General features: G+C 43.7%; 1 protein-coding gene across 4 annotated transcripts in view; it reads left to right on the forward strand.

Annotated features, from left to right (window-relative positions):
- Window positions 1–17,585, forward strand: part of DCX (doublecortin) — a 208,016-nt gene that overhangs the window by 60,351 nt on the left and 130,080 nt on the right. For all 4 annotated transcript variants that reach the window (XM_068249602.1, XM_068249603.1, XM_068249601.1 and 1 more), the window contains exon 3: window positions 2,615–2,958. In XM_068249602.1, the coding sequence (XP_068105703.1) occupies window positions 2,615–2,958 (344 nt within the window). The remainder of the gene's footprint in view (window positions 1–2,614; window positions 2,959–17,585) is intronic.

A 17,585-nucleotide genomic window follows, 5' to 3' on the forward strand; every position in this document is an offset into this window, starting at 1 on the left:
CCTACTCCTAGTACAGTATAACTACAATACTATTAGTAAAGGACAGCAGAAATACTGGTATAGATGAGAGAAATAAACAGAGGACAGCTGCCCACAGAGGCAAGGCCCCCCTGAGGCCTAAACCTGTAAGCTTGCAGCAGCTGCCTGTCTCTAATGTAACACACAAGCTACTAACTAAAATACAATGTCTATCTAACTAACAACAATATAGGTGTATATGGTAGGTGTAGGTGAGCAAAAACGCTAGGTAAATGATCACAATAGAGCACTTGCTAAGCCAAAGCACAAAGGAGCAACTCTCTCTCTGTACAAGTCTCAGGCAAGCATGGAGAAACGGAACATGGCGGCCGCTATTTATAGGGTAGGGGCTGGCCAGGGTCCCCCTCTGTGATTGGCTGCCGTCAGAGGGCCTGGGAGCCCTCTGATTGGCTCTAAGGACATCAATCTGGGCTATGACGCTATTCGAGCTCGGTACCGAGCTCGAATAGCGCCGGGTTGCTCGAATAGCTCGAATAGTGAATGGGCTATTCGAGTGTACTCGGATAGCCCATTCGAATAGCTCCAGCTATTCGGAGCTCGAATACCGAGCTCGAATAGCTGAAAAAGAGCTCGAATATTCGAGCTACTCGAATATTCGAGCTCTGCTGAGCACCACTGCCGGCATATGCACGCTGGTTATGGGTGTGTTACTGCAGCTGCAGGTGGCAAAGGAGGGTTAATTCCCCAAGTGTAGATTTGCTCTGTAAATCTGTATTTTTTTTTTACTTAGTACTCCCTCTTAGAAAACAAAGATTTGCTATTAGTGGAAGTGTGAGTGTTTTAGTCTTTTAACCCTGTCGTGTTGCTGCAGGCGCATTTGTAAAGCAGTCTATTGTGGTCTACTGTATAGAGATTGCATTGTTTCCATGGCAACCAATTCAGGTTTACCTTGTACCATCTTTGTGCGCTGATTGCCTGCAGAATGTCTAATTCTGCTGCCTACAGGAATTTTATGTAGGCATTACAGAAACGTGAACACGGGCTGTGTCTTACAATCATGTTCCCAGGGTTGGTCAAAGAACAGAGGTTATTTTTTTAAGAATATTTAAAGGTTCAATAAATTAAGCCAATGTTATATTATGGGATAGCCTCCCTTACACTACACACATTATTTCTGCATTTATGTAGCAACAACATCTTATATCACAATTCACAACTAAGGTGGGGGAGGGATCATTTAATTTGTAAAGAAAACCTTGTACAATTTTCAAATTGCTGAGCTGGCAAAGTAGTTAGAGCAGTACTAAAATACAATAGGAAAGTCATGTTCTTATGAGGATACTGGGTGGACACAAGGTAGGGGGCAGGATGACATTCTGTTTTAGCAGCATAAACCACCACTTTGGAAGAATCATGTGGCAGGGATGGGATAGAGAGTGAGGTACACATAAAGAAAAGGGAGGCTGTTGCCATGGCAGTGGGAAGAGTGATGCTGCACCACAAGAAAAAAGGCTGCACATGGAAGAGGGCAGCTGCTGCTTATGGAGTCCTCCTGCACATGGATGCAGGGACTGTTACACATGGAAAGGGTAGTGTCTCATGAAAGGGAGAAGTGGTGCTGCTGTGCTTCAAAGTGTGAAGTTGCTGCACATTAAGAGGGTTTGGGGAGGTAGTAAAGAACAGTTAGCTGGAGAAAATGCCGTATTCATTATTAGGGGCAACAAAGTGTAAATTTGGTCCTTGGTAAGGGCAGTTAGCAAGTTGTATATAAATGCTTTGGTAGCTGGAGAGTATTGCAGAAAACTATGGAAAGTAACTGGCTGAAACATCCTAGATAACATTATATGATTGTCTGAAAGGGGGAATTTTTAGATTGTGTTTGAAGGCTTCAGATGTTGGCAAGTGCTAAGCAGATCTTGTAAGGGGTTTTCAGAGCAGAGCAAAAGCATGTGAGAAATCCTGCATGTGGGAGCCAGAAGAATTGACTAGAGTAGATAATATACAAGCTGCCTATAGGAGGGAGTCAGGAAATGAATGAAGCATTGTATGGAGGCACCAGATCATAAATAGTTTTTTTACAAAACATATAGAAACTTGAGATGTATTCTTTGATGGTTTTTCTGGTTTATTGGTAGAATGCAGAGTGGGTTACAGTTGGGTGTTGCAAAGGTCTAGTTGGGATGTGACAAGATTGTCCACTAGTGTTTCACCATTCTTCTGTCCGGTAATGGAGCAGTAATGGGAAATGTTTTGAATTAGAGGGGAGCAGCCCCAGTGTCCGCAGCGGGCCCAGACCTTTAAGGGGCTACAAAACACTACTTCACTCCCTCTGATAAAGGGGTTGATTCTTCAGATCAGGTGTTTTTGTGGCTACACTGGGTTATGGGTGTGAGGATTGCGATGTCCACACTTATTTTATGACCCTTTCAAGATGGACCCCGTGGCTGTGAGGGTCGCAAGGGGTTGGCAAGGGAAAGGTATGAACATTGGGAGGCCCCAGCAAAGTTTTGCTGGTGGACCCCATGATTTGTAGTTACATCCCTGGTTTTGAACAAGTAGTCAATTTGCAGTTGACTGTAGCATCTAAAAAGAATGATTATTTATTCAGAGATGTTGCTTATGTCATATCTTACAGGTGAAAGCTATGTCTGTTCATCTGACAACTTCTTCAAGAAACTGGAGTATACTAAGAATGTTAACCCCAACTGGTCTGTGAATGTGAAGACTTCTGCAGCTCTGAAGTCCCCACAGTCCCTCGGCAGCAGCAATAACTCCCAGTCTTCTCGGGAAAACAAGGACTTTGTCCGTCCCAAGTTGGTTACTATCATTCGGAGTGGAGTAAAACCAAGGAAGGCTGTCCGCGTTCTCCTTAACAAAAAGACAGCCCATTCCTTTGAGCAAGTGCTTACCGACATCACTGATGCCATTAAACTGGAGACAGGAGTTGTGAAGAAGCTGTACACCCTGGATGGAAAGCAGGTAGGCTCATATTTGTAAACCAATGTTGAATATTACAGTATTGTAGGATTATTTTTAAGAGATAAAGAAGAGCTCCACAAAGGTTCAGATAGAAGTCTTCTCAGACTTATATCCACTATTGCAATTCATTTTCAAACACGTTCTTTCCTGACATCTGATCTGCTTAAAGGACCGCTTGAATATGTCGTTTCTGTCCCTGAATGTATTTTGTCTTGTTTTCAGTTTTAATGATCTACCAGCCGGTGGTTCCATACCTAATGATTAGTGACAGACCCTCAGTGAGTCACAGACCTCAGTGAGTCACAGACCTCAGTTAGTGACAGAACCTTCAGTGAGTGAACCCCCCCCCTTCCTTTATATGTTACAGACCCTCAGTGAAAGACCCCTCAGTGAGTGACTGACCTCTAGTGAGTTACAGACTACAGTTAGTGACACACCCTTCAGTGAGTGAAATCTCTCCTACCATGTGTTTCAGACCCTCAGTGAAAGACCCATCAGTGAGTGACAGACACTACTGGAAGAGCCACACCTTACAGCTGGTCACTGACAAATCTCAGTGACAAAGTCCCAGTGAGTAACACACCCTTCAGGTCACATAGCCTCAATGAGTAACAGGTCATTTACATGAGAGGCTCCCAGTGGATGACAGAAGGGACATGAGCACCAGATTTTTTTTAATGAACCTCCCCATAAGAAGGGTTGGTCATGGAACGAGCTGTTGGTGTTGGGGGAGCAGGAGTTGCGGTGAGCCTTACTACTTACCTATGGGGCGCTGCTCCTCTGGCCCTCAGCCCATACAGGATTACATATACACTTCTCCACCAATCAATCGCATCTACCAATTTTTTTTAGCTACCTGGAATTGTCTTGTAGTTTTTCAAATTTTGTCATTCCTGTCGCTGCAATGCATCCCGGGAGATGTAGTCTATTCCAGACTACATCTCCCTGCAAATTAAGTGGAGAAGATGGTGCATCCCGTATGTGGCGGGGGCCAGAATAGCAGCACCCCGTAGATAAGTGCTGAGGTTCACCCCCCCCCCCCCCACACACACACACCCGCATTGAAACACTACAATAATGAGGTTCATTTGAAGAAAACATTCTGGTGCTTATTGCCTTTAAGCTACTGAGCCTCAGTGAGAGGCAGGCCCCAAATGAGTAACAAACTTTAGTGGCACTGACTAGAAATGTAATTACCTGTTTCTGTGTTCCTGGGCTGACTCCCGATTCTTCCTTCATACAGCTTCTCGTGTTATCTCATCTCATGTTCCTCTTCTCCCTATTCAGCATTCTGTAAGTGAGGATCAAAGGGCTGTTAACATGGGCTGTTATTTTTATTGAATTGTCATATTGCAGAGAAACAGACAAAAAAGCAGTGTAATGAGGCAGTAGAACTGTACATAAAATAACATGAAATGACAGGTGACCATGTGGTAACAACCAACCAATCACAGACTTACAAATTTATCAACAAAAGTGACTGTCCTTCATAAGTGAATTAGTAATTTTTCTATGGTTCTGTTTATAAGAACAGTAATTTAGGTGGATCTGACTATGTCCACTAACAACTAATGATAAAACAAGATGATATTGAATACAGTATAGAATGGTTTGTTTCGTTTCACCTGAGGACTACTTGGACATCAGGTAGACTTATGGTAGAAGTGTTATAGGAGGGCTACCTATCTGCTGTTATGGTGGTTTGAAATCGGTTCACAATTCACTTCCAATAATAATGACATTAGTTCCCGTCCTCTGGCAGACACAATGTAATAAGCTAACAGACGAGAAGCTCATTTATGTTTAGTGGGGGCAGCAGGGCGACCTCATGAATCCAGATGATCCTGTGACCTTTTCATTTTTATGTCCTCATGCTCCAACACTTCCTAATAAATATGCTGCCAGCCATTACAGTGCAGATTCGGTATAAATTACAGACTACAATATCTACTGCTGAGCCGTTTCTTTACTGATAATATCAACCTATGGTACAAATACTGTATATTGTAGAATGTTTTCTACTGCTTTACGTTTCCCAGATATACAAAACAGCATAACCTATAAGCATATAAATGTATACAAAATAAGCTAAACCTGTTATAAACCTAAGAAAGCTAAACTGAGTTTGTGATGAAAATATGTATATTAAGAGGTTATCTGCAGTGATCCACAGATATTGGTTACTGAAGTAGCATGAAGATTAATGTTGTCATGAAAATCAGGGCCAGCCTTTGAGTTGAGCGACCTAATAAGCAGTAGTTGCTCAGGGTGCAACATAGTCAGGGGTACCTCTGGGACCCCCTCCAATGAGTGCTGCCCCCCTGGTCGTATTGAGATGTTACCTCTCGGGGTCCAACAACGTTACCTGGGCAGGGTTCAATGAGCAGACCTTTCCTCAGTGGCGTAGCTAAGAAGCTGTGGGCCCCGATGCAAGTTTTACCATGGGGCCCTACAAGCACTCTATACATAACAATTGATACGGCGCACCAAAACCTGCCAATGGCAACTACAGTGTCTGAGGTGCAAGAAGGGGATGGGGAACAGTTTGTTAATGATTACTACTATTCAAAGTATCTATAGAAGTGATTATTATGAGCACAGGACCAATAGAGAGTGAATACTGGAGTTGAGGGAGGGTCCTTCGGGGCCCCTCTGGCCCAAGGGCCCGATGCGGTCGCTACCTCTGCACCCCCTATTGCTACGCCCCTGCCTTTCCTTCTGTCCCCAGTGCACATTTTCTTGTAGTCCAGTCCATGGAACACAAGATTTAAGTGGCCACCACCATTTTGTTAAAGCCCGGGAACTAAGCTTCCCTCACTCCAAGGCATCTTGTCGGGGGCTCACACAGCCCGCTGGAGCCCTAAACAACCATATGCCTCCCAAACACACCTACAGACACTGCATTGAGGATGCTATGGCCACCTGCACTGCTCTGGCTGGTGCTGCCCTGGTGGCCATCCTCCCCCATTATGGTACTTCCCCTTCTTCTATTCCAGGTCGGAGGCCTTAACACCCATGCCTCGCCCTGTATAGCTTCTCTCTACTAGCAACTGCAAGGATGCATCATGCCACCATCCTGTACTGGAAAATGCCTTTTCCTGGAGGAGGTAGAAATTAATACTAGAGGCACACATACTTATACTGAGGGGAGGGTTCCTAATACAGGGGAACATCTGGCTACCTATATAAAGTGGGGCACAACTGCTATCTATACTGAGGGGCTACATAATACTGCTGGCAATTTTACCCGTGGATAGTGTCTTTGTGGTTGATTTAAAAGCAGCGTTATGTTGCAATGTGTGGATTTCATGCATGTTATTTAGCCCACTAATGACCTGATGCAATTCAAGGTGATAAGTAGCTTGCACATGCAAGTCACTTATCACCTGGCCAAAGTATTACCAACAAATCCTATTGCCTGTTTCACTTGTGCGATGGCCAATCATTAGGGAGCATTAGATCCTGCTCACACTACAAGAGCTTTTTAAACGCTAGAGATTTTAAAATCTCTTGCTAATGCAATGCTATGGGGGATTTTTACAAAATCACATCGCTCCAGTGTGAATACTCACATAGGATAACATTAGCAAGAGCTTTTAAAAGCAGAAGCACTCAGAAAAGCTCTCATAGTGTGAATGAGCCCTAACTCAGGTGAAAGCCTAAGTGATGCACCCATATCCCACATGTTGTGTTGTGGCACTATCTTTCAGCACCATGGCACTGTTTCCTCACTCCCCCAGGAGATTTGTGTGCACCCTTTGCAAGAGCCTGCACTAACGGGCGAACATCTTCCATTCCTCACTGCAACTCTCGTCGCTGTATTTGACTTTGAGTCCCAGCAAAGCATCTTTGAAGCTCCCACCGGGGCTCCCCATTGGTCCATGGTCTAGGCCAAATAATGGGGAGCCCCAGATCTACTGCACCTGCGCAGTACACTCCAGATGGCGTCAGCGCAACCGCGAGCGGCTTTTGCGCAGGGGCAGTAGATGCTGACCTGCTGAGGTCGGCATCTGCAACAGAGGGGACACCGAGTCACCGGCTGGGAGTGGAGCTGCGGCAAGGGCACAGGCTGGCTGCCAGGGGCTGGAGGAAGACCCGGGTAAGTAGATTTTTTTTTTTCATTAGCTTGCATCTTTCCTTTAACTAAAGATATGTTTTGTGAATTAACCCAAATATCTCTGGAATGTCTATGTATTTTGCATGTGGGTTTCACATAACCTGTGTCTGTGTATTGTATGGTTATCATATGAGCACTTTTCACTGTCCATATTTGTGATAGGTTAGTGTTTAGAACTTGGTTTTACAGTTCTGCAGCCAAGTGCAGGACTATAGGCTTCTATGAGTTTCCTTGTAGTGCCACGCAAAACATAGGGCTCTTACTTACTCAGCTGATCTGTGAGCTTGCTGTATGGTTCAACATCTTCTGACAAGGATAAAAAAGTGTAGTGTGGTTCCACCCCTATAAGTTATATCCACAACACAATATGTACACAAAAACGGGGTTTTCATGAACCAAAATTCTCTTTTATTCTTCAATTATTTCTTCAGAGCGCTGGTGATAAGTGTAGATACAACATCAGACCTTCACTTCACATAAAAATGCCTGACACGTGTTTCGCGGCCATAAGCCGCTTCCTCAGAGGCACATCACAATCAACACATCTGTCAAAAATACACAAATATACACATAACATTAGAGACCCATGCGCAGATCGGGACAAATGGCCACAGTATAATTTAATAATATGTCTATCTTACCCAAGGGGCTTGATTCACGCTAAGTGTTAGCACGCCTGTGAAAACCCCCTTAGCACGTCTAAACAAGTTTTTTGCGCATAAAACTTTACACACGCATAACTTTATGCGCGTAAAACTTTACGCGCGTACTGCACAGAGCACTGGGCGCACCGCGCGAAGTGCCCACTAAAGCCTATGGGACTTAGCGCGCGTAAAACTTTGCGAGCGCAAAGTTAGTGCGCGATCTGATTGAGAAATCCGGTGCTAACCTACTTAGCACCCTGGTTAGCGCGTCTAAAGACTTTAGACGTGCTAAGTAGGTTAGCACCGCTTTGTGAATCAAGCCCAAAGTCTAGGACATAAAAACCACCAACATGATCTGTAACCACAAAATGGCATTAGTCAAACTACCACCCTACTCTTAATGATAACAACAATAATAGTTTGTAACAAACTATTATTGTTGTTATCATTAAGAGTAGGGTGTGAGTTTGACTAATGCCATTTTGTGGTTACAGATCATGTTGGTGGTTTTTATGTCCTAGACTTTGGGTAAGATAGACATATTATTCAATTATACTGTGGCTGTTTGTCCCGATCTGCGCATGGGTCTCTAATGGTATGTATATATTTGTGTATTTTTGACAGATGTGTTGATTGTGATGTGCCTCTGAGGAAGCGGCGTATGGCCGCGAAACACGTGTCAGGCATTTTTATGTGAAGTGAAGTCTGATGTTGTATCTACACTTATCACCAGCGCTCTGAAAAAATAATTGAAGAATAAAAGAGAATTTTGGTTCATGAAAACCCCGTTTTCGTGTACATATTGTGTTGTGTATGGTTCAACAGCTTGCTGTTTATGGTATGCAACTGAAAGACTCTAAAAACTTCTACTTGCATCTTGTAGGGCAACTGACGCCCACTCAGATGAACACGTAGGGGTCAGGCGCCTTAACGTTGCCTTGCCAAATGCCTGCAGGCACTTAGCAGGTCCACAGGAGCAGTTGACACTGTGGTGGTTTCACAGCTGTCAGCTGCCTGTGTTGAAATCTGTTATTCAGTCTGAACACCACCCAGCCTTACTTTCCCCACCAGGCACAGCTAGCTGCTTTTCCACCAGGCACAGCTGCTTAGGATTTTAACAGACCTGGCCAATGACAATGCACTGTACACAGCTGCCTGCCTGTGGTACTATCTACTATGCACTGTCATGCCAACCCTAATCATTACCAGAGATGGCTTAAAGGATACCTTGGTCTTCACAATATTCATAAAATCATGCCGTGTGAGTGGGGAGTAGTGCAGTGACTTACCGCACCTCCCTTGCCCTGGTATCAGCCTTGATGTAAATCCACCCGTTCTATACCCGTGGTCAGGGCATGCCCAGTATGTTCACTGTGAGCGCAGTCGCAGTGCCCAAGCGGACATACAGCGTAGTTTGCCCGGGTCAGAGGGCACGTGCGCTGGGTACATCGTCCCTGTACATGTTCCTGTGGACATACTAAGCATGCGCTGACCACGGATATAGAACGGGTGGATTATCATAAAAACGGAGGCTGACGCCGGGCAAGGGAGGTGCGGTAAGTCACTGCACTACTCCCCATACCCACACGGCGTCATTTTATGAATATTGTAAAGACTAAGGTATCCTTTAATGTGACCCTAGGTAAGGTAGTAGATTTGGGGCCCCCATGTGGTCTTCATGGTAAGCTGAAGTGGAGAGAGGTCAGGGAAGGTGGAGAGAGGTCAGAGAAGGTGGCTGGTTGACCCTTGACAACTACTAGGCCCCAAGCACTTGCCTATGTTGCCTGGTGGATGATCCTGATCTGATCATTACACAGAATGGAGCAGTGCACAGAAATGTGTGTAGCAAGAGGGATACATCTGATCGAATCCTTTCACACTCTGCACATACATTTTTTTTATAGATTTCAGCATGAAATCTATTCTAAATCTATTGAAGCATAGTGTTGCATTGCTCAATGCAGTGCAACACTATGGCCATTGATCTACCACCGCCACCGATCAATATCTCCCGTCTAGTGCGATCCAACAATTCAGTCGATTTTGCGTAAATTAGTTCTGGTATTTGATCGGATCGGCATGTTAAGGCATGAGTTTCTAGCAGATTTGCTCAAGGTGATCAAATCTATCAGAAATCGACAGGAAGTTTGGTTCTGTATGGAATTCAGAGTTAAAAGACTGGTGTTATTCTTGGGAATTTAACAGATAAAGTAAAAAAAAATGATTACAATAAAAGGATGCTGCTACCCAAAGATACTGAATATTCCACCGATTAAGTGTATGTTAAGAACTGCCTGTAGACAGGAAAATAGCATGCTGCCAAGCTGATAGCACGATTCATAGTGTATAATCATCATTGCCTGAATCCTTTCTGATGAAACACAAATAGCAGCTTTATTTGTTCTTACAAAGTACAATAACATACTGGCTGCTCTTGTCTGTCCCTGTATTTTTACATATTAAGAAGCTTTATTATTACCATATTGCTTTACAGCACCACTATTGCTATCCACTACAGGTATGTATTAAAGGACAACTGAAGTGAGACAGTGAGAGGGATGTGGAGGCTGCCATATTTATTTCCTTTTAAACAATACCAGTTGCCTGGCAGCCAACACAACCTTTTGTATAGGGTAAAGAGATCCAAGAACAACCTTGTGGCTACTAACAGCACTACAGAAAACATCAATCTTCTGATTTTTAGGAACATTGCGGAACAGTGGCGTAGCTAAGGAGCTTTGAGCCCCAGTGTGAGTTTCACATTGAACCTCTCCAAGAACACTCTACATAACTAATGAGATGGTGCACCACAACCTGCCTAGGAGATTCACAGGACCAGAGGTATAAGTAGGGGATGGGGAACAGGTTGTTAATGATTACCACTATTTTAAGCATCCATAAAAGAGATAATTTGCCAGCAGAGCATCAATGAGAGCTAATACTGCTGCTGAGCATAGGCCCTTCTGGTCCAAGAGCACCAGTGCACTCATAACCTCTGCATCCCCTATTGCTACACTACTTTGCAGAAAAGTGTATCCAGCACAATAAGGGGATTGCCAGTGCTTTAGCACCCCCAGCAGCTCCCTAGCACCCCCAGAGCTCCCCTATGAAGTCTGGTGCAGCTCAGCAGATGAATGACAGAGGAATAGCAGCAGCCAGCCCAGTGAGACAGTCACTCACCTCTTCGCTCGCCTCCAGTGCTGAAGCTTCCTCTTCCCCTCAGCCACCGCTGTATATCTGTCGCTACAGCCGGCATTCCCTATCATGTGATTGCTGCAACCAATCAATCAGCTCAAGGACCTTCAACCTGCAAGGTTCCTTAAAAAATCACGTTTACAAACGCTCTGTGATATGATTGCCATTTTTCTATTTTACGCCAAGTGAATTTAGCAGAATATTTGTGCAATCAGTAGTTTTCATGGTGCAGTTGCATTTGTAAGTCCCAAAGGTTTATAGAATGAAAAAAAAACAAATAGAAGAAAAATCGTGCGTGTGCCGCTTTTTGGGAAAATCACATCGCATTAGTGGAGAAGGGGAACCACAATTACCAATATAATCTCAGTGGCTTTGCAATGGGAGAATCTGAGCGGACCCCAGCAGTGGAAAAGGGTCCTGATAACTTTCCGTTTACCATTAACTAAAAAGTAAAAAAGAAGAAAATAATGTTTTTAAATCATGATGAGTTATTGCTAAAACCCCATGTCCTGGGGCATACAGACCCCGACCACCATAGACACCGCTGTTGAACCTGAAACCCCCCAATTCTTAATAAAATAACACGCAGGCTGCTGAGGTTTTGGATTTAAATGGGCCAAAGCAGCCCGTTTTATTAATAAATCAATTAACACATAAATAACACTTGCGACAACATCGACTCAAAACAGTAAACCAAGAAAAAGAGGAAGGCCTCCAGCAGGCACCCTACACTTGAGCTGCACAGTAACCGGTCCCCAGCCGTGGACGTCGGCTCGGGGAAAGTTCTACAGCTACACCACAAAAACTGCCCTCAATTTGAAGAAAATGGCTTCCAATCCGAGGAGAACGCACTGAGGCGTGTCCTTACTACAATGAACTGGCCGTTAGGGGACCTCAGAGGACCCTGCCCCACCTGCAAAAACAAACGCTTGAAAGGAGTCCACCTGAAAGAAAGAACAAAACAAACAAGCAAAAAAGTATAACATTCAAAAAGGAACGGGTGGGTGGGAAACGCAAAGGCCCATCATGTTAGGCCTTTTAGAAACACTTTGTGCTCCACCAACCTATTTCTAGGACATTTCATTCAGTTCACTCTGGAAAATTAATTTCCTTCCCGAGGTTGAGGAAGTCAGCCTTAATTTCATAAATTGTTCACAAATGCAAAGTATTACATTTGTAGCACACTTCAAAGTATGGAGGTCTTTGTGGCATCTGTGGGAAATGAGAAAACCAACATAGTCACTATACACTGAAATCCCTAAAAAAAATTTTTTTTAAATGATTAATACAAGAAATCTTTTATTTTGAAACTGCTGAGCTAACAAAACACAGAGAATAATCTTTATATTAAGTCCAGATGACGACACTTCTAAATATCTTCATCCTTATCAATAGCAGCAGACTTGGGATTACATGTAAATTAGATCACAAGGAGACTTTCATCGGTTCTTTAAATGGCATCTTGGTAATGTTTTCAAGACCAAACTGAGTTAGTTAGACACAAAATATTGCAGCTTCTAGATGTACCATACACATTGTGCACATTACAAATGGAGCAATTTCAAAGTTTCATTATAAGAACTCTAAATGTTCAGCGAGTTATTTGTATGGTTTATTAAACAATACAGCACTGACAGATCTATAGGAATGTATAATCACACATGAAAATCATGGTCACAGGGATGGTTCATGCAAGCAAGAGAAATGACGAAAAACTGGAGCAACCAGTGGGTAGTAAATGTGACCTTCCTCATAATAGGTAGCAGATGTACCCCTCTTTCAGTATAGGTAGCAGATGCCTCCCAGTACTAAGTGCCCCCCTCCCAGACAGTATAGATAGCAGATGGACTACCTGTATTAAGTAGATCCCCTCAGTATGGGTAGCCAGATGTGCTGCCAGTATTAGCTGGCCCCCCTCCACAGTATAGATAATAGATGTGGCCCAGTATTAAGAAGTTCCCCTCTGAGTATAGGTAGCCAGATATGCCCTCAGTATTGGTCGAATTGGTAGGTGATTTTGGCACAGGAATTGGCAGGTGTCTAATAGATGCCTGCACAAAGTATTGGACATTTTTGGAGTCCCAATGCGGTACTAATAACTGATTGGTTACAGAAGTAGCCAGTTGGATACTAGGTAAGGAAGAAATAGAAGGGCTTATCCTGTATTTTGTAAGGGGGGGGGGGGGGGGGGGGTAGTGGTAGGTACTAGGAAAGGTGGGTTTAAGTGAGACTGGGCACCACGCAGGGCTCAACTCATGTAATGGCATTGCAATATGCACACATATTATTATTCTCCAGGTATGAATAGGTTGGTATGATTCCCCTAAAGATGAGCATCAGTGTGAGTTTTGTAGATATGAGTACTGGTGTGACTTCTCTTATCTGTACATATACATATTGGTAGGCCTTCCCTACAAATGGGCATTGGCATGATTTCTTTCCATATAAGCACCAATGTTATTTCCCTACATATTAGCATGTGTATAACTTTTATGCATATTACCATTCATGTGACTAACCTACAGTAGAGGATTGCATAGGCAAACGCAGGGGGGAGGATTACAGCTGGCCAGAATCCCCCCTCAGACCAGGGCCGGTGCAGTGTCTGGGGACAGGTACAAGTTGAGACACCAGAACATTTGCAGGCATCCTGCAGCTCACAGCCCCGCCCCTTTCTTTCTCCGCTACAGTTGACTTTGGATGGAGCAGCAGTGTGTGTACAGAGCATGGAGCAGCAGTGTGTGTACAGAGCATGCAGCAGCAGTGTGTGTACAGAGCATGGAACAGCAGTGTGTGTACAGAGCATGGAGCAATAGGGTTTGTACAGAGCATGGAGCAGCAGTGTGCGTAGAGAGCATGGAGCAGCGGCGTGTGTACAGAGCATGGGGCATCAGCGTGTGTACAGAGCATGGAGCTGCTCTGGGGAACTTAACAGAGTCAGGTATGAGCACAGCCCTGTGCTACTGCTGGGTGAATGCTTAACTTTCCCTTTCATTAGCAATGTGGACTGTCCTCATTATTATCTGTATCCAAACTGCTGCTGATCGATCATGTTGTTGATCGGGAGCAGATTGGACATCTAGGAAATAATTGTCAGATCCTGTCAGTCGGAGCGGGAAATTGCATTATGTGTACCCCAGTGTCCTACCATATTATTATACTGTATTGTGCATGGCTGAGGAAGACCTTTCAGGAATCCCCCCCTTGAAAATCTTGGGTTTGCCCCTGGATTGGTGTGATCAGGGCTGTTTCTGTTTGTCACCCCATGCAAGTGAACCTGTGTTGCTTTCCCTAACCCAGGGATGCCCTTGTGAAAAACGATGCACACACACACACACACACACTGGGTGGCAAGGTGTACTACAGGCTCCAGCGGTGCCCTTGACAGCCAGAGGACAGCTTGGAATGTCTTTGGCCTTAAATGGCCCTAGGTGTGACTTTCCTACATATGAGTATTGGTGTGAATTGTCTACATATGAATATTGGTAGCACTTTCCTGCAGATGGGCATTGGTGCGATTTCTCTACATAGCAATTTTGTGGTCTCACTACAAATGCATATTAATTGTCTACATATAATTGGTGGTATGAATTCTCTACAAATGAGCACTGGCATGACTTCTCTGCATACCTGGCTACCACTATCATAGCTTTTTAACAATTATATTGCAAAAACAAAACATTTTTTTGCAAAATAATTTTAAAGCCACAGTTTTTATAACTGCATTTTTATACAATCTCTGTATATGATTTCCCTGTGTCCCTGCGTCCCATGTCCCTGTGTCTGTGCTTTTGTGCTACTGCGCATGCCCAGCACTGACAGCCATTGGGACAAGACACAAGACGGGCCAGAGGGTGGGCCGGCTGGGCGGGTGGACAGGCGTGAGTGTGTGCCAGACGGAACTAGTAAAAAAGGGCGCACAGGGATAGTGGACAAAAAGGGCGCCGCCATAGACTGCAATGCAAAATATCGGCTATTCGGCGCCCGACAGGAAAAAAGGGCGCACGAGAAATAGCGGTTACAGGGATCGTGTTAACAAAGGTTTTCGTTTACAGGATAAAGTTTATAACAAATATCGTTTACAAGTTCGTTTAGACTTTGTATTATACTTATTTTTCCGTTTGTAAATTTCGCTTATATGGGTTTTAACTAGTTTTTTCGTTTTAAAAATGCGCTTATAAAACTATAACAACTAAAATTTCGTTTACACTTCTTTTATCATTTAAAATTTGTTTTCATGTGTATAATGCTTAAATAACGTTTCTAAAGCTGATTGTATTAGAAATACATCGCTTATGGTATTAACTTTGTTTTTACACTTCTAATGCGTTGATTATAGTTACTAAAATATCGCTTTAAATATTACTGTTATTTTAAGATTTCTACGTGATTTTAAGGCTAGTTATTCTATTACAAATTACTGTTATTTTAAGATTTCTACGTGATTTTAAGGCTAGTTATTCTATTACAAATATATAAATTATTTTATTCATGTTATTTGGAGTGAAGTATTTTAAGGATTAAATATATTATTGTTTATATGTGTTTAGCGTGTTTTGTGCAGTGGGGATGGTTAGGTTTAGGCATTACTAGGGGGTCTAGGGGTTAGGGATAGGTACAGGGAGGGTTAGGACCAGGGTGGTGGTTAGTTTTAGGCACCACCAGGGGGGTCTTAGGTTTAGGCACCAGAAGGGGAGTCTTAGGTTTAGGCACCAACAGGGGGGTCTTAGGTTTAGGCACCACCAGGGGAGTCTTAGGTTTAGGCACCAACAGGGGGGTCTTAGGTTTAGGCACCACCAGGGGGGTCTTAGGTTTAGGCACCAACAGGGGGGTCTTAGGTTTAGGCACCAAGAGGGGGGTCTTAGGTTTAGGCACCAACAGGGGGGTCTTAGGTTTAGGCACCACCAGGGGAGTCTTAGGTTTAGGCACCACCAGGGGGGTCTTAGGTTTAGGCACCACCAGGGGAGTCTTAGGTTTAGGCACCACCAGGGGGGTCTAGGGGTTAGGGATAGGTACAGGGAGGGCTCTGTATGAGAGTAAGGTTAGGTATAGTTATAGTACAATATATGTAATATATACAATTTATTACATTATGTGTATTTACACAAAGGGGGGTCTAGGTGTGAGGGATAGGGATAAGGAGAGATATCTGTGACCCTAAAGTTAGGTATAATTGTAGTAAAATACCTGTAAAACCTACCATTCTAGTACTATGCTTAATACAAGTGTAAATATCGTTTTTGCTATAGACGCTATTTGACGTTTCATTTCAGAATTCGTTTACTGTTATAGACGGTATTTTGCCATTTCATTTCCGTTTATTTAACGTATTTAGCACTAAATTATCGTTTATAACCTCTTAAACGAAAAATATGGTTTTGCATTCAAACTTCTAATTTCGGCTACACCCCGCGCCCTTTTTTCCAGGCGCCCTTTTTTGATATACGCGTGCCAGACAGGCACGCGTGTACACACTGTAATGCTGCGGCGGTGACTAGAGCTCGTTTTTAAACGGGCTTAGGTCAGCTAGTGCAACTATAAAAAGCAAAAGTGCAAACTGGAGTTTCTAGTAATCAATTATGCTGGGAATACACCATACAATTTTCTGTTAGATTCTTCTGGTAGAATGCATAATTAGTAGGGATGGGACGAATCCACAATTTCTTCGAATCCGAATCCGGATCCGAATCTAAAAAAGTTCTCGAATATCTCGAACCTTTCGAATCCCGAATCTAACGAATCCTGCACATAAAAATTGTGCGATCCGTGGTATAGTTGCCCGCAGTATAGGTACCCAGGCATAGGTAGCGAGGTAAAGGTGCCTTCAGTATAGCTAGCTAGGTATGTAGTAGAAAATTCACACCTCCACACCCGTGTGTCAGTCCAGGGCTCCTGGAACTGAATGCCGGTGCTGGTCTCTCACAGGTACACCACTCCTGTGTAGAGCAATGGCAGAGAAACACAAACAGAGACCGCACTCAGAAGGCTTGTTCAATCACTGTATTGGAAAATCAGAGCAACAGAGGCACACAACGTTTCGGGTGTAGCCCTTCCTCAGGACGGGCTTAGGTCAGCTAGTGCAACTATAAAAAGCAAAAGTGCAAACTGGAGTTTCTAGTAATCAATTATGCTGGGAATACACCATACAATTTTCTGTTAGATTCTTCTGGTAGAATGCATAATTAGTAGGGATGGGACGAATCCACAATTTCTTCGAATCCGAATCCGGATCCGAATCTAAAAAGGTTCTCGAATATCTCGAACCTTTCGAATCCCGAATCTAACGAATCCTGCACATAAAAATTGTGCGATCCGTGGTATAGTTGCCCGCAGTATAGGTACCCAGGCATAGGTAGCGAGGTAAAGGTGCCTTCAGTATAGCTAGCTAGGTATGGGTGCCTTCAATATTGGTAGCTTTCAGTATAGGTAGCAAGGTATAGGGGCCTTCAGTATAGGTAGCAGGGTTTAAGGGCCTTCAGTATAGGTAGCAGGGTATATGGGCCTTCAGTATAGGTAGCAGGGTATATGGGCCTTCAGTATAGGTAGCAGGGTATATGGGCCTTCAGTATAGGTAGCAAGGTATATGGGCCTTCAGTATAGGTAGCAGGGTATATGGGCCTTCAGTATAGGTAGCAGGGTATATGGACCTTCAGTATAGGTAGCAGGGTATA

Source organism: Hyperolius riggenbachi, chromosome 8 (genome assembly GCF_040937935.1).
Source record: "Hyperolius riggenbachi isolate aHypRig1 chromosome 8, aHypRig1.pri, whole genome shotgun sequence".
Lineage (NCBI taxonomy): Eukaryota > Metazoa > Chordata > Amphibia > Anura > Hyperoliidae > Hyperolius > Hyperolius riggenbachi.